Source organism: Diabrotica virgifera, chromosome 9 (genome assembly GCF_917563875.1).
Source record: "Diabrotica virgifera virgifera chromosome 9, PGI_DIABVI_V3a".
NCBI classification, from domain to species: domain Eukaryota; kingdom Metazoa; phylum Arthropoda; class Insecta; order Coleoptera; family Chrysomelidae; genus Diabrotica; species Diabrotica virgifera.
Window position 1 is genome coordinate 23,435,832 of NC_065451.1, and position 18,683 is coordinate 23,454,514.

Consider the following 18,683-nt stretch of genomic DNA (forward strand, 5'->3'; position numbering starts at 1 on the left):
CAACAAATGGCTATGAAGATTACAAAAGACATACCTAGCTTTTCTAGACATGGAAAAAATTGTGATAAAGTGTCAAGATTAAATACATGAGAAAGTTTAAAAAGGGAGGTACATTATAGGGAATAGATAAAATTATAACAGTTATTCAATCATACCAAAACATTAAAAATCGCGAATCAGTAAAAATATGATATCAGAAACGTTCACATCGACAAAGGGTGTAATAGAGAGGGGAAGTTTAAGGCCTTTATTATTTATTCTATATATGGATGACATTATAAAATAAACAAAAATGCTAAGACAATACAACAGAGATATCAAATTGTGTGTTTGCAGATGATCTAGTAATACTAGCATCCACAAAAGAAGAGATCCAAAGAAATGTAACAATATTTAACAAAGCTTTATTGGATATGAACATGGAGAAGGAAAAATAAAAAGTGATGGCGATAGCAAAAGACAGAGAGGATATCCAAGACCAGATTCAAGGAACAGAAATAAAACAGGTAAAAACAAGAAAAACTGACAGACAAGAAGTGAAGATAAACAAAAGGATAGATAAACCTATATAATAAATTAAAGCAATAGGAAGAGCAATCATCAACACGACAGAAATAACGAAACAAACTAAGACAATACAACACAGACATCAGATTGTGTGTTTGCAGATGATGTAGTAATACTAACATCCACAGAAAAAGAGATCCAAAGAAGTGTAACAATATTTAACAAAGCTTTAAACACATTGGATATGAACATGGAGAAGGAAAAATAAAAAGCGATGGCCATAGCAAAAACAGAGAGGATATCCAAGTCCAGATTCAAGGAACAGAAATAAAACAGGTAAAAACAAGAACAACTGACAGACGAGAAGTGAAGATGAACAAAGGGATAGATAAAGCTATATAATAAATTAAAGCAATAGGAAGAGCAATCATCAACAAGACAGAAATAACGAAACAAACTAAAACAAATCTTTGTAAGGTTATAACATAGACGTATTATTATAAAAGTGATGAGTAGACGAGATTGGATAAGAAATAGTTAAGAAAAAATGTGGACTCATCTGCATCAACTAAAAAATGAAATAACGATCAAAAAGATATGGGAAAGTAAAGCACATGGGGAAAAGAGAGGAAACCTTATGGGAGCTTAAAATGATGCACTTAATGGCAAAACAACTTGACAAAAAAAGGAGTTATATGAAGAGAAGCATAGGTGATTGCACAAGATAGAAAGATCTGGAAGAGATTCGTGCAAACTTAAAATGACAGTGCAATCATCTCTGCACCCTACGGGTAAACGGGAATTAGATCATAGATAACTAGTTATTATTAGAATGTAAAGGTATATAAAATTAAGTAAGATATAACGTTCGTACGAATATAATAGGTAATTATTTATTTTTAAACTAAACCCAATTGACACTGCACTGGAATAACATACATACAACTTAATCTTATCAGTAAAAGTACATTAATAGAGTCTGAGAATATTTTTTATGTCGTTTGTCATTGTTACTAACGAAAATACCGTTTTTTATTATTAAATTGTTAACATGGCAACTGGCAACCCATAAAGTGTAAAAAATAACATGGTTTAGGTATTTATTTAAAAGAATATATTATATCAATTAGAACAAAACGTCCTTACCTTCACTTTCATTTTGCACACAGCCCACCTCACCAAAAATATTCCTTTCATTATCCAGAAAGTCGTTAGTTATGTTTCTAATATTGCTAATCATTTTACCGCTTGAAAAACTTATAGAATACAAAACACCAACGAACTTCTCGTATGTTAATGAAACTATGTGGTGGAACCAACAGGTAAGACAAGACACCGGTGGAATACCTGCTTTGGTTTGTTTTACTTATTTAAACAAATGAATAGCAATAGGCGAGTTTGTATCAACTGGTGTGTGTCACTAAGTGACGTCAACTTTTTTGTGATGTGTTAGTCATACTAACGATACAACGAGGTTTGATAAACTCGGAACGGAATGTTTATCTGGAATTATGATGGTATTGTATCTCGCGGTTTCCTTTTTAGTCAGTGCCGGTGCACTCGATGTGATTGCATTAATAAACGACCGGAATTAATTATTTTAATTGGTTGTCGAGACGTTCGGTACTCAGTACATAATATTCCTTGTCTTTCAGATGATAAATAGGACAAAGAAAATACTGTTTTCGTTGTCTTAACTACACTGCTCTACAAAAAAATGTTTCTTTCATTTCACGATCTAAATCATATTAATTTTGGATTTAGAAAATATTATCTCAATAGTATCTTTACATAAGGAGAGATAAAACAAAAATGTATCTATCTTAACCATTAACTACTGACGCGGATGTTTCAGGGCGTAGACCAGGGGTGGGCAAAAGCCGGCCCGCGGGCCGGATCCGGCCCTTTTGCGAACTTTATCCGGCCCATTGAGATATCCCGCAAGCAATTTTTTTAAGAGCGTAATGCATTGATTTTTTTCGAATCCCAAGAAAACTAATAAGTATTTTTGAAAAATTTAAACAAAGAATGAAATATTACATTATTACCGAGGGCCGAAAGTCCCTGAAAACTTCTATAATGTTTATTACAGAGGTGAAAAAAAAAGAAAAAATTTAGTGCAATGTTTAATTTCAAATTATGTCTTTCTCCTTTTAATGATGGTCCAAAGTTCTCTGTTCCTTTTCCATTCTGTGCAACACCATTTCGTTCGTAATATGATCGGTCCATGGTATTTTCATAATTCCCCTAAAAAACCACATCTCAAAAACTTGCAGCTTTTTCATTAAGTCAGTATTAACAATCCAATAAAGAAGAAGAGAGTTGAGATAGCATTTTTATTATTATCCCGGTTTTTTATACCGTTCTCCGTCTTCCGTTTGCCAGTTTCCAGCTTCGTCCATCGTTACATTCGTCAGGGTGAAGGTTCCTTTCCGACATTGCTTTCTGGATGCCGCCTAGCCAGGATTGTTTCGGCGTTCCTCTCTTCCTTCTTTCCCTTGGCGTCCATTTTAAAATTTGTTTTGGCAGCCTGTCGCCGTCCATTGATGTCGTACATGACCATACCAGATCAGTTGTCTCCTTTGAATTTCGTCTATGATGGTTGACTTGACATAAAATTTTACCATCCGATATTAGATTTGCGGATTGAATCTTTGGTTACTCAGAAATTTCATCTTCAAAAAGGCTGTTCTTGATTACTCTATTCTTGATCGAATTTCTAAAGTTCATTTTTATCTGGATCCTTGTTATGGCTTATTATAATGGACCATATTAAAAATTTCGTAATTTTACTGGGAATAAATTGTTCGCATGTACACACCAGAAAGACAATTTATTATTATTAACAGTCAAATGTCTTTCTCCAAATGCTTTAAAATGATACTTATAGTATTTTTGTCAAAAAAATTTCTTGGGCAGAGAAAAACCTCCACCAAAAACATTAGCGTACATACTGGGTAAGTCCTCCGGCCCGGGAGACATTTTGTAAATTTCATTTTAGCCCGCGCTTAAAAGTATTTTTCCACCCCTGGCGTAGACTATAACATGCGGTAGGTCATACCGTCGTTGCCTATTCTCCTTTGGTTTCAATATGAATTTGTCATGTGTTACTGTATTTGTCTTTTACATTAACTACGGAATAATTCCTGACACTGCTGTAAAATAAAATAAACTCTATTTTTTCAAGAAAATTATGAACGCATGCAGAATATTAAAAAAATGGCTTTATTAGCCCAGTCAGGATAGCATTTGACCTTGCATTACGAGCTGCCCCAAATTTTATTTCTCTAATCTGTAGGGGGGGTCAATATTAGTGTAAATTTAAATTCTCGACTGAATTCCGCTGTTGCGTTAGCCGCCATCTTGATTTTAAACGAGAACCGTTTTTGCTCAATATCTCCGCCATTTTCAACTTTTCGACAAAAATTATAACAACTAAAATTGTTGATAATATGATTTTCTATAATTTCTTTTTATTACAATTTTTTTCGTGCGGTCGATATTTTCCGAGTTATGACGGAAACTAGTGACAATTGGATCATAATCATTATTGAGTTATCTCGTTTATTATTAGTCTTACGACAAAAATTTACCTATACAAAAATAGATAAGATTCTACACAATTTTGATCTCTTTCATTTTTTTGATAAAATCAATATTTAAGGTAGTACGTATGCAGTAATGGCGCGAGCGTAAGACCTGGGCCCGGATTACGTACACTCGATACGCATCGTATCCGCCATGTTTTACCGTAGCGCCTTATGGGAAAACATGGCGGATACGATTCGTATCGAGTGTTCGTAATCCGGGCCCTGATTGATTTTGTAGCAATTGTTTTTGTTCAATATCTACGCCATTTTCAACTAAAATTGTTCCAAATATGATTTCTTACAATTTCTTTCTAACAATTTTTTTCATGCGGTTGATATTTTCTTAGTTAAGTGGGGAAATAATAAAAAGTGGTGGGGGGAGCATAATTACTGAATTGAATCTTGTTTCTAAGCTGCCCCAAAGTTTATTATTCTCTCCTTTAGAGGAGATCAATAGTATTGTAAATTTAAAATCTCGACTGATTTCCGCGGTTGCATTAGAGACCATATTGATTTTAAAGGAGAGCCGTTGTTGCTTAATTTCTCCGCCATTTTCAACTTTTCGACAAAAACGGTAGGAACTAAAATTGGTGGAAACGCAATTTCCTACAACTTCTTTTTCACAATTTTTTTATGCGATTTATATTCTCCGAGTTAAGGGGGAAAATATTGGAAGCGGAGGGAAAGCATAATTATTATTGAATTGTCTCATTTATTATTGACCTTACGACATAATTTTATATGTACAAACAAAAATAAAGAGAATTATATTTTATATAATTTTTCAAAGTTCCAATGAAATACCAACCAAACTAAGTACATAAAAGACATAAATAATAACTTTATTTGTTAATAATGCATTAAGTGTACTTAATTTTATTAACTAGCGGGTTTTATTGGTTGAATTTTTCTGTCGATATTATAAATTTCATGTCAGCTAATATATTTTTATATTTCAACAATTTTTTTATTTTGGACCCTGTTGGGGGAATTTCACCATTCCCCCCTCGTAGACTCGCCATGTTCAACAAAATATTGAACATTGAAATATTGAACAAAAACAATTATTGCTATAAAATCAAACAGGTCTTACACTTGCACCTTTACCGCATACGTACTACCTTAAATATTGATTTTATCAAGAAAATGAAGAAGATCAAAATTGTACAAAATTTAATTCTCTCCATTTTTGTATGGGTACATATTTGTAGTAAAACTAATAATAAACGAGATAATTCAATAATCCAATAATTATGCTCTAACTGTCACTAATTTCCCCCAATAACTCGGAAAATATCGACCGCACGAAAAAGTTGTAATAAAATAAATTATAGAAAATCATATTTTTCTACGATCGTGCTAAAAGAGACACTTTCACGTACGCATTTCGTTTCCGAAAGTTGCACTTTCCTGCACGGCGTGCGTGACAGTAAATTTTCCCGCACGTCGTGCGGGAAAGTAAAATACCTTGTAATATGGCATTATAATATATTATAATACATGCAATAAACTAATATTTAGATATTATTTACTAATTTATTTCAAATTGATCTTATTATGTTCATGTTTTAATGAAATTGGCGCAATAATTCGATCAAATAAAATTATTTTGACATAATATTTAAAAGTCAGATCAGTAGACAATTACAATGGTTTTGAATCGTCATCATGGAAACCAATATCGTCGTCGTGGTAACCCATTATATTGAAAGTTTGGTTTTGACAACCTTGTCAAAGAATTAATTTGTGTATTTTCACTTCTAAATAAAAATTGATATAGCTCTGTTTTTGTGGCTTTTTTCCAAACGTACGGCCCTAGAAAAAATATTGTTCCTAACTGATGCGGAAAGTGTCTTCCCCGCATTCTACTGCTTGCCCGAACTCCGCTGCCGCGTCGTTTGGGCCAAAGGCAGTCAGTATTCTTAAACTTCCTGCTTCAACTGCTCCATTGGTTGAAACAAGGATCTACAGACCGAGCTAGTCTCGTAAATTCCACGGCTTCGAGAAACGCTTCACGCAACCGTATTTGCGTACTTGTGTTTTGTGTTTCGAGTTGTGTGGTCGTGAGCTGGTCGAGTGGAGTAGTGGAGTTATAAGTTACCGAATTTAAATATAATCGTTTCTACTTATTCATAATATACTATAATATAATATATTAAAGTTTTTAATATTGCTAATATTATTAAAGTTTTTAACATTGTATTTTAATATATGCAAGAAGTGTCGTTAAAGAAGGAAACTTTATATCTGAATCATTCCCTATATCAAAGGGGCTTAAACAAGGATGTTGTCTGTCTCCGACTTTATTTAAAATATATATTCAATCATCGCTAGAGCAGTGGAAGAAACAAGTATCCGGAATGGGAATAGACATAGGCAGTGGTAAATGTCTAACAACTTTGTTTTTTGCAGATGATCAGGTAGTCGTAGCGAATGATGAGGAAGACATGGACTACATGTTTAGAAAACTAAAGAAAGAATATGAAAAATGGGGCCTCAATATGAATATGTCAAAGACAGAGTATTTTAAAATAGGGGATGATGAAGAAGTTCCAGAGTTAGAAATTAGAACCACGAAAAGATGTAATGAATATAAATATCTCGGATCTATAATATCTAAAGAAGGCACTACCAAAAGAGACATCGAAAAGAGAACGCAGCAGTGCAAAAAAGCGGTAAACATTCTGAGCTCTCTACTGTGGTCTAAAGATATAAGGCAAGAAACGAAATTGACAATATATCGTACCTTGGTAGAGCCTATTATGACTTATGGGGCAGAAGTTTGGCAGATGACAAAAAAAGATAGGAAAAGAATAGAAGTAGTAGAAATGGATTATCTAAGGAGAGCGTGTGGTATATCTAAAAAAGATCACATCAGGAATGAAGATATTAGAAGGAGGACACATACTGTATATTCCAGTGTAGATAAAATTGAAACTAGACAACTAGTGTGGTATGGTCACGTGAAACGAATGAATGAAGATAGATGGCCAAAGAAAGCTTTAAATTACATACCACAACAAAGAAGAAGAAGGGGAAGACCTTCAGTTGACTGGGAAGAAAATGTACGGCACATCATGAAAGATAGAGCCATCAAAGAAGACGAATGGATGGACAGAAAACGATGGCGGTCGAAATGCGAGAAGCGGCAGAGGCTGTAGGAACCTCGCTGATAGATAGATAGAGATTTTAATATAATTTTTTTTATTAATAATAATATTACCTAATAGGTCTGGATCCCGCGTATGAAAAAAAAGTTGATTAATAGCAAGCTGAAAATTTGTTAATAGCTTAAGGGTGACTAGTCGGATAAACTTTGATATATGGGAACACTGGAACAGGGGCAGTTTTAATTGTGGAACAGGTTAAAAATTTGGAACGGTCAGACTACGAAAACGGCACATTTATTTTGTCCGACAGAATAGACTTAAACTCTCCGAACAGAGATTAAACTCTCATGCAAAAATCAGACTGCTATATATCACCTGTCATAATTCCTGTCATTTGACATATTCTACATGTTCCACTCATTAAAACGCCCATTTGGTGATAAATAGCAGTCTGATTTTTGCATGAGAGTTTAATCTCTGTTCGGAGAGTTTATGTCTATTCTGTCAGACAAAATAAATGTGCCGTTTTCGTGGTCTGACCGTTCCAAATTTTTAACCTGTTCCACAATTAAAACTGCCCCTGTTCCAGTGTTCCCATATATCAAAGTTTGTCCGACTAGACACCCTTAAGCTATTAACAAATTTTCAGCTTGCTATTAATCAACTTTTTTTTCATACGCGGGATCCAGACCTATAAGTATTGCACCTAGTTCAAACAAAGTACAAGATAAATACAGCGGTTTTTTCATATGAAAATGCAAAGCAAAATATACAATTTGCAGAATAAATGCTTGTTTTTTGATAAAATAATACAAATTGTATGTAGGTAGGTAGAGTAGCTAAGCGTTAAGTCGTTATAGCGAAAGTTACGCCATCTGAGACACGAAAAGGATGAAATTAGTTTTATTTTCTTTTCTCTTGGAGTATGATGGAGAGTTTTTTAAAATAGGTAACAAAGCATGTTGTTTTGTTACATATGTTGCAAATATGTTGATTTTTTTTTGCAAATTACAAAATATGTTGTTTTCAATACAAGTTGTTATTATTTACTGAGTATTTAGAATTTTGACTAACGCTCGAATTCATAATAAAGTTAAAGTTGGCACCTTTAACAATGCAATTAATTGTTACAGTTAAAGAAAACTTTAGGTAACACATGAGTTTCGGTGGCGAATTTAGAATTCTCCTCCCAAAAATCCCCCGCTTACCAAATTTCGTGTTGATGTCCCATGCCTTTCGGGAAATATTCAAGAATAAATAAAATAAAAGTTTAATTTTAACACCCTGTATTTCGGATATTATCAACTTTTGTACTAAGGTAAGTTAGCTTAAATCGACCTATTTTAAGCTCAGAAATCTACGGTTAAGCTATGGCCCATTCTTTACCAAACACCCTGTATAAAAGATGCTATTACCTGGATGTTTTTTTTGCATGTGCCGTCAAGTTCGAAGATTTCGAAAAGTTTATGTTACACTTAGTACAACGATTCATTTTCTACTTACAACAAAAAGAACACTTTGAAAATAAAACAAGAGTTTAAATTATAAACACAAAACTAAATAAATAATTTCTCACATGCAACGGTCAAAAACCACACTTAAAAGTTTTTAAAATTCACAACACAGAATATCAGTTACCCAAATTTAATTTTCAAACAGAATCCAAACACCTGACACAGTGTCTCAAGTACGATTGCGCGAAGCCGTGGAATTTACGAGACCGGGCCTGGGGCATGATTCTAAATCAAATTTCGACACTAAACAAGTCGCTTTCAATATGGCGACGGTTGAAATGCGATTGTGCGAGCCTTGTGGATTTTAGTTGAACTAACGAAGTGACGTCATGAAATAGCGACTATCGAAATTAATAGCGACTTTAAAAAGGGTGTTGATATTATAATTTCGACTGTCGAAATTATTTGACACGGAGATGAATGAATGGCCAAAAGCGAGGTTAGGTTTAGTTTAGATGTGTTTTGTTTATTTCTTGCAAGGAAAACTAAAGCAAAAGGTATTATAATATAGCTGGGTTTAATTGAAATTTGCTTGTTTTGAGGAATTAGATAGAATAGTATTAAATTAGAAATATAATAATTGAGAATGTCCACAACATGAATCATCAACTCAATGAAAGATGTAAGGTAATAATCTGGGAAAATTAGTAAAAAACAAGAAAAATTAATTACCAGCTATTTTATGGACATGCTGAAATCAAATCTTAAGATTTCCTATATTAGTAATATAGCTGTGCAAAGTCCACAGAAAGTGTGCTATTTTGTTTATAAACAAATTAGAGCTCCGAAATCTTTTTTTATTATTGCTCTATAACTCCGAAAATTTTAACTTTAAACCAAAACACTCACATAAAAATTGACAGTAATTCTGCACATTGATAATTTATTCCAATTTCCTTCGACGGAAATTTTCCTCGGAAAATTCGGGTTTTCCAAACAAAATCTTTAATTTTCAACTAAAATTTGAGGGAAGTAATTATTTATCAATAATTAAATTATTTGGTGACAGTGACATAAATCTTTTTTGTTATAATTGTCTTGAAGATATGAAAATTTGTATGTACAAAGAGGACCGGAATTAAAAGGTATCTAATGGTTCAAAGATTAAAATCCTGTTGTTTATAACTCTGTCGCAAATGCCGGTCAAATTTGACCGGTTATACCTGGAATCACTCCTCGCAACTCAATTTGTTTTTCTTCGAAAAGGACACAGAAGCCGTGCCCTTTTCAACAGCGTTAACTTAATTTAATTAAATCTAATATTTTCTGAGGGGTTCTATTTGTTTATAAGCCAAAAAATTGTTTCTTTATAACATTCCTGAGACCGCTCAAATGGTCCAATTTCAATCCTGTAAGGTACGTTGAATAAGTATAGTGCTTTTTTATACGAAAATCATAGTTATTCTGGTGTATCATAATCTTTCTGGTTATTATTTCGACCGAAATTTTTTAATTAACATTTTAATTATTGCTAAACTATTGGTTAGATTGTCGCCGGTCTCCTGATATACAGAGAGGGGCTAAATTATGGAATAAATTCATTTTCTCTAAAATGGACGATTTTAGAGAAAAATCCCGAAACAGGTCGATTTTTATTTTTAAATTAAATTTCTTGGCATATATTTCAAACTAGTGACGTCATCCATCCGAGCGTGATGACGTAATCGATTATTTTTTTAAATAGGAATAGGGGTTCGTGTTGTAGCTCATTTACAAAGGCGTTCAATTCTCTATTCAGTATTATAAACATTAATATCATTATTTATACAGGGAGGCCAAAAAAATTTTTGAATTAAATTAATTGACGCAAGAAGAAGAATGCATGTAATTTATTTAACTCAAAATACATTCTATTGCTGTCACAAAATAGAAAAAAATGTTTATTTTGCAAATAAACATTGCTTTTAGCTTAAATTAAATGTTCAAACTGCCAATAGGTAGGAGGGAGGCTGTTTGTGATTTAATTTAAGCGAAAAGAAATGCTTATTTGTGAAATAAACCTTTTCTTCTATTTTCTGACAGCAGTACAATGTATTTTGAGTTAAATAAATTACATACATTCTTCTTTTTGCGCCAATTAATTTAATTTAAAAATTTTCTTTGGCAACCCTGTATAAATACCTAATGATAATAATGTTTATATTACTGAATAGAGAATTGAACGCCCTTTCAAATGACCTACCACACGACCCCTATTCCCATTAACAAAATTATCGATTACGTCATCACGCTCAGACGGATGACGTCACTAGTAAGAAATATATGCCAAAAAATTGTAATTTAAAAATAAAAATCGACCTCTTTCGGGATTCTGCTCCAAAATCGTCCGTTTTAAAGAAATGAATTTATTCCATAATTTAGCCCCTCTGTATAATCTACTATAATAAATCTTTCATGTCATCAATTATTTAATTATTGATAAATAATTAGGTAGTTCCCTAAAATTTTAATTGAAAATTGCAGATTTTTTGGGAAAACTCGGATTTTCTGAGTAAAATTTTTGTTGAAGGAAATCGGAAAAAAAATAACTTTGTGCAGAACTAAATTACGGTGAATTTTTATTTGAGTGTTTTTGGCTCAAAGGAAAAATTTTAGGAGTTACAGACCACTAATTGAAAAATAAAGAAGATTTAGAAGTGCTAATTTGTTTATAAATAAAATAACACACTTTCTGCGGACTTGTCATACCCCATATTACTAATAAAGTAACGCATAAATTCGTTATTTCGTAAACTGGTTACTTTAAGGAAAATTCCCGAAACACGTCGATTTTTATTTTTAAATTACGGTTTTTTGGCATATATATCATACTAGTGAAGTCATCCATCTGGGCGTGATGACGTAATCGATGATTTTTTTAAATGAGAATAGGGGTCATATGATAGCTCATTTAAAAGGGTATTCAATTCTCTATCCAAGAATATAAACATTAACATAATTATTTATACAGTGTGTTCAAAAAACATTTTTTAATTAAAATAAGTGAGACAAAAAGAAGAATATAATGTAATTATTTAATTCAAAATACATTTTACTACTGTCAGTAAACAGAAAAAATTTTTATTTGACAAATAAACATTGATTTTCGCTTAAAAGAAATGTTCAAACTGCCAAGCGACAGGTGGGTGGCAGCTTTAACATTGAATTTAAGCAAAAAACAATATTTATTTCTCAAATAAACATTTTTTTCCTGTTTTCTGACAACAGTAAAACGTATTTTGAATTAAATAAATTACGTACATTCTTCTTTTTGTTTCAATTATTTTAATTAAAAAAATGTTTTTTGAACACCTTGTATAAATAATTAGGTAAATGTTTATATTAGTGAATAGAGAATTGAATACCCTTTCAAATGAGCTATCACATGACCATTCTCATTTAAAAAAATCATCGATTACGTCATCGCGCCCAGATGGATGACGTCACTAGTATGATATATATGCCAAAAAATCTGAATCTAAAAATAAAAATCGACCCGTTTCAGGATTTTTCATTAATGTCGCTGGTTTACGAAATAATGAATTTATGAGTTACTTTATGGACGCACTGTATATGCAATCTTAATATTCGATTTTAGCAATAAAATAGCTGGTAAATAATTTTTCCCAAAAATGGCATTTTTTCGATAATTTTCCCAGACTATCAACAAGTTCCAATAAACGGGAGCGCCAACCCAAATTCTGAGCAGTCTCAACATAATAAGGTTAACATCCCCAGTTGCAACTAATATCGAAATGAATAAGAATCGCTATATTCTGCGGCTGTCATGGCGGTGTCGAAATGAAATTGCGACTGTCGAAATGAATTAGAATCAGGGCCCTGATTCTAATTCATTTCGACAGTCGCAATTTCATTTCGACACCGCCATGACAGCCGGAGAGTATAGCGATTCTTGGGGATATCCTTATCATGTTGAGACTGCTCAGAATTTGGGTTGGCGCTTCGGTTTCTTGGATTTTGTTGATAGTCTGGGAAAATTATCGAAAAAATACCATTTTTGGGAAAAATTATTTACCAGCTATTTTATTGCTAAAATCGAATCTTAAGATTGCATATATTAGTAATATGGGGTATGACAAGTCCGCAGAAAGTGTGTTATTTTATTTATAAACAAATTAGCACTCCTAAATCTTCTTTTTTTTTTCAATTAGTGGTCTGTAACTCCTATAATTTTTCCTTTGAGCCAAAAACACTCAAATAAAAATTCACCGTAATTTAGTTCTGCACAAAGTTATTTTTTTTCCGATTTCCTTCAACAAAAATTTTACTCAGAAAATCCGAGTTTTCCCAAAAAATCTGCCATTTTCAATTAAAATTTTAGGGAAGTACCTAATTATTTATCAATAATTAAATAATTGAAGACATGAAAAATTTATTATAGTAGATTATACAGAGGGGCTAAATTATGGAATAAATTCATTTCTTTAAAACGGACGATTTTGGAGCAAAATCCCGAAAGAGGTCGATTTTTATTTTTAAATTACAATTTTTTGGCATATATTTCATACTAGTGACGTCATCCATCTGAGCGTGATGATGTAATCGATAATTTTGTTAATGGGAATAGGGGTCGTGTGGTAGGTCATTTGAAAGGGCGTTTAATTCTCTATTCAGTAATATAAACATTAATATCATTAGGTATTTATACAGGGTTGCCAAAAAAAATTTTGAATTAAATTAATTGGCGCAAAAAGAAGAATGTATGTAATTTATTTAACTCAAAATACATTGTACTGCTGTCAGAAAATAGAAAAAAAGGTTTATTTCACAAATAAACATTTCTTTTCGCTTAAATTAAATCAAAAACAGCCTCCCTCCTACCTATTGGCAGTTTGAACTTTTAATTTAAGCTAAAAGCAATGTTTATTTGCAAAATAAACATTTTTTTCTATTTTCTGACAGCAATAGAATGTATTTTGAGTTAAATAAATTACATGCATTCTTCTTCTTGCGTCAATTAATTTAATTCAAAATTTTTTTTGGCCTCCCTGTATAAATAATGATATTAATGTTTATAATACTGAATAGAGCATTGAACGCCTTTGTAAATGAGCTACAACACGAACCCATATTCCTATTTAAAAAAATAATTACGTCATCACGCTCGGATGGATGACGTCACTAGTTTGAAATATATGCCAAGAAATTTAATTTAAAAATAAAAATCGACCTGTTTCGGGATTTTTCTCTAAAATCGTCCATTTTAGAGAAAATGAATTTATTCCATAATTTAGCCCCTCTCTGTATATCAGGAGACCGGCGACAATCTAACCAATAGTTTAGCAATAATTAAAATGTTAATTAAAAAATTTCGGTCGAAATAATAACCAGAAAGATTATGATACACCAGAATAACTATGATTTTCATATAAAAAAGCACTATACCTATTCAACGTACCTTACAGGATTGAAATTGGACCATTTGAGCGGTCTCAGGAATGTTATAAAGAAACAATTTTTTGGCTTATAAACAAATAGAACCCCTCAGAAAATATTAGATTAAATTAAATTAAGTTAACGCTGTTGAAAAGAGCACGGCTTCTGTGTCCTTTTCGAAGAAAAACAAATTGAATTGCGAGGAGTGATTCCAGGTATAACCGGTCAAATTTGACCGGCATTTGCGACAGAGTTATAAACAACAGATCTTTGAACCATTAGATACCTTTTAATTCCGGTCCTCTTTGTACATACAAATTTTCATATCTTCAAGACACTCATAACAAAAAAGATTTATGTCACTGTCACCAAATTATTAATTACTTCCCTCAAATTTTAGTTGAAAATTAAAGATTTTGTTTGGAAAACCCGAATTTTCCGAAGAAAATTTCCGTCGAAGGAAATTGGAATAAATTATCAATGTGCAGAATTAAATTACTGTCAATTTTTATGTGAGTGTTTTGGTTTAAAGTTAAAATTTTCGGAGTTATAGAGCAATAATAAAAAAAAGATTTCGGAGTGCTAATTTGTTTATAAACAAAATAGCACACTTTCTGTGGACTTTGCACAGCTATATTACTAATATAGGAAATCTTAAGATTTGATTTCAGCATGTCCAGCAATAAAATAGCTGGTAATTAATTTTCCTTGTTTTTTACTAATTTTCCCAGATTATTACCTCACATCTTTCATTGAGTTGATGATTCATGTTGTGGACATTCTCAATTATTATATTTCTAATTTAATACTATTCTATCTAATTCCTCAAAACAAGCAAATTTCAATTAAACCCAGCTATATTATAATACCTTTTGATTTAGTTTTCCTTGCAAGAAATAAACAAAACACATCTAAACTAAACCTAACCTCGCTTTTGGCCATTCATTCATCTCCGTGTCAAATAATTTAGCTGCGGCTAAAACTCGCCCTGATGGAATACAGTGTTGCCAAATTTTGGCTGACAGAAATGTCACTTTTGGCGGGCAATTCAAATTTCAGTAAGTCACCCAAGGACAGTAGACTTTAAAAAATAATATTTTCATTTTTTTCAGTCATTTCAGTATTTATGGAGGACGGTGGCTACTGATTGATAATTCCGTTCATCTTAGATGTGTTCAATTGTATGTAATTATTATAATATGTATAATATGCAAATATTTGTTTGTATGATTGTTTTTAGACTACAAATAACAGAGATATAATATAATACCATACATTAATTAAAGAATAGGATTGAAATTGATGTCTATAATTTTTTTTGTTGAAGTGTTCAAATGCCAAGAGCCAGGAAGGATGTAGTAAAACTGAAGAACAAAAAATGGAATACATGATATGGATTAATAGTAATAAGGTGTAAGGCGTACAGAAAAATGAAACGAAAGCTTAAGAGATAACCAAAACAATGATAATAAATAACAAGGAAGGCCTAAACAACAGAGAAGTAAAGTGCAATCAGATAACACTAAAAAAAGTATCAACCTATGAATACCTAGGTAGGGAGTATAATAACTCACGACGGGAAAATAGACGCTGCAATTGCAAACGAAGCAAACAAATCGACACGAATATTTTATACCTTAAATAAACCCATACTAGGACATAAATACATACAAATGGAAGTGAAAAGGAAGATGCATAATACAATAACAAGACCAGTAATAACCTATGCAAGGCGAAAATTGGACAATACAGAAGAAACATGAGTCAAAAATAGAAGCAATGGAGATGAAACACTTAAGAACGATTGCAGGAAAATGGGGTAGAATAAGAAATGAAGAAGATAAATAAAGCCAATATTATATCACATTCAAAACAAACAACTGGAATGGTATGGACATATCATAAGAATGAAACCAGAAAGGATGGCCAGGAAAATTCTGGAAATGGGAAACACAACAAAAAGAAGAAGAGGACATCCCCGAAAGAATTGGAGGGATCAAATAGAGGATATAGTACATGTACGAGGGAAACGAAAGAAGAAATGAAAAGCCTAGCCAAAAACAGAAGAGCGTAGAAAAATGGGTGAAAGAAACAACGGACCATAATCTGACACCGTAATAGGCATAAGGAAAAAAGACAAGAAGAATAGATAAACTGAACGAACATTCATTAAAAATTCTTGTTTTATGTAAATTCTATCTATAAAATTTGCATTCATATTGAATTTAAATATATGGATTTTTTGATACTTTTTTCAAAAAAAAAGAAGTTTGATAAAGAAACCACAGTTCAGAATAATTATAATTATTTTATTTGTTCTTAAAAATATTACAAAACTAAAATAAAAATAATACAAATGAAAATAAAATATACAAAACTACAACCACCCATTTAATATGAATATACTTTTGGCCGCCCTTTAATGGTAAATTAATTTACAAATGCTTGCATGTAAGAACAATGTAAAATTAGTATGGCAGAGGATCACCAGGAAATAATACGAAATTAAATAGCATTTCAACTTATTTTTGTAACTCTACACAGAAAGCAAACATTGTGTTTTAATTTTAACTAAAACTTTGGTTTAATAGTAAAGTTTTTATTATTATTTTGTGTATCTGATGAAATGCATTTTTTTAATACTTAAAAACTTAGGTAACATCAATTTTTTGGTGGTTTCGGTCTACCTGGGGTAAAAACTGAACATACTTTTTTATGAGAAAATGGTGGAGAGTCTAAATTTGGGATTTAATATTGAAACAATGAAAAAGTGAAGCTGAAAGTTTCAAAATTTTATGTCTATTTTGTATAAAAAAGTATAATAATATGTCCTTACACTACTCGTTAAACATGTCTTACACAAACATATGGCAAATATCATCAAAAGCTAAACGAGTTAAAAATATTTACTATAACTTTTTTCTACTCCCGCAAGAAGTAAATTTAATGTTGTTCATTATAAAAATAAGATATTTATATTTTTAATTAAAAATATATGTTTTAATACTAGGTAATACATACAATACTGGAAGTATAACATTTAAAATGAAAATAAACCAATAATTTTATTGCATCTATAAGTAAGCGTCCTATGATGGCCACATCTATACTAAATTTAAAATTAAGATGCAGTAGAAATAAACAAACCAAGACAAGTTAAATGCTACTATTAGGAGCACTCCCGAATATAATTCACAATGTACAAACTTTGGAAATCATGATTTGGGATTTACAATGTATATACATTGTAAATTATGATTCGTGAGTGCTCATAGTAGCATTTAATGTGTCTTGGTTTGATTATTTCTACTGCATCTTGAATTTAGTATAGTAAATATTTAGGTAAATTTAAATACCAAAACAAAATATAATATGTTATTACCACTGAATGTAAAAAATATTTAAGTACAGTAAAAACTATTAAAACTCTATTTTGTCTATTTTGTGAAAAGTTACTATTCACAAAGTTTATTTAGCAATAATGTATCAAACCCGGTATTACCACATCTGCAAAAGACAGTAGCTCCGTTGACTAGGGTAGGTTTGTGACTATGGCCACTAATGTAGACACAATGAAATTCCAGGTTAATGTATGTAAGTGTAAATAATATGAAATGGAGATTTATTATTTTTATAACAATACAATAATTTCGATGGTTAAACAGATTAGGTTAATCTTCATTGTACAGATCTATTTATTCTTACGAGATCTTTCCTTAGAACACTTAGAAATCAAATGCACATTGTTTCTCACTGGCCCTGGGAATAAAAATTATGGTTACTATTGATTTGTACACCAAGTTACTTCAGGCAGGTAATATTTATATTAACCATATACTTTGTTTTCTATAAATGTTTAGATCAATTAAAAATGGTCTTCATTTGCCAATCTGTTAACATTTTTTCAACTCATGTACTGAATGTTCCATTAATTTCACATTTTCCCTAAAACAATATCAATGTAAAACCAAAAATATTCCTTTCGTGATTGCATTTATTTTTGGAACTTTACATACCTTATACTTACATTTAACAAGAGTAGAGACATGTTTACATTTTCCACTATTTTCTGCTTTACAAGAACATAACATTTGGCTAATGCTCATGCCATTTGTGAAAGATAGGGTTCCTTTAATTTCGTGGTGATTGGACCTTACTGAAGGAATAAACCATATTATATTTTGTAGGTATGTATGCTCAGAACTTTCCTCTATTTTTCCAGCCAAAATAAGATGACCAGAGTTTAAAACTTCTTGAATTTTCAGTACCCAAGAACTTCAAATATCCCACGATACTACTTAACTTCATGACTAAAAAATGGAACCAAATAGAAAATACAACTTCAACAAAACAGAACAAAACAAAATAGAACTTTGAAAACAAAACCAAATTTGTTTTTGACAGAATGACTTGAATGACAGACGATTTGTGACGGAACGGAACAGTAAATTAGGCAACATTGTATTCCATCAGGGCGAGTTTTAACCGCAGCTAATAATTTCGACAGTCGCCATATTGAAAGCGACTTGTTTTTGGTCGAAATTTGATTTAGAATCAGGGCCCGATCGGTCTGTAGATCCAAGTTT

General features: G+C 31.6%; 1 protein-coding gene and 1 long non-coding RNA gene across 3 annotated transcripts in view; both read right to left on the reverse strand.

Moving 5' to 3' along the window:
• LOC114324322 (uncharacterized) overlaps positions 1 to 1,988 on the reverse strand; it is a 45,400-nt gene extending 43,412 nt beyond the window's left edge. Inside the window, exon 1 of the mRNA XM_028272128.2 lies at positions 1,654 to 1,988. Within this exon, the coding sequence (XP_028127929.1) occupies positions 1,654 to 1,747 (94 nt within the window). The 5' untranslated portion in view covers positions 1,748 to 1,988. The remainder of the gene's footprint in view (positions 1 to 1,653) is intronic.
• Positions 1,989 to 17,702: 15,714 nt separating this feature from the next.
• LOC126891792 (uncharacterized) lies at positions 17,703 to 18,273 on the reverse strand. 2 transcript variants are annotated; one of them, XR_007700568.1, is made up of 2 exons: positions 18,125 to 18,273; positions 17,703 to 18,042 (listed from the first exon to the last, which is right to left on the reverse strand). It is a non-coding gene; the product is annotated as an uncharacterized LOC126891792 (long non-coding RNA). The 2 variants fall into 2 exon arrangements; XR_007700569.1 differs by having other exon boundaries at positions 18,114 to 18,273.
• Positions 18,274 to 18,683: the final 410 nt, after the last annotated feature.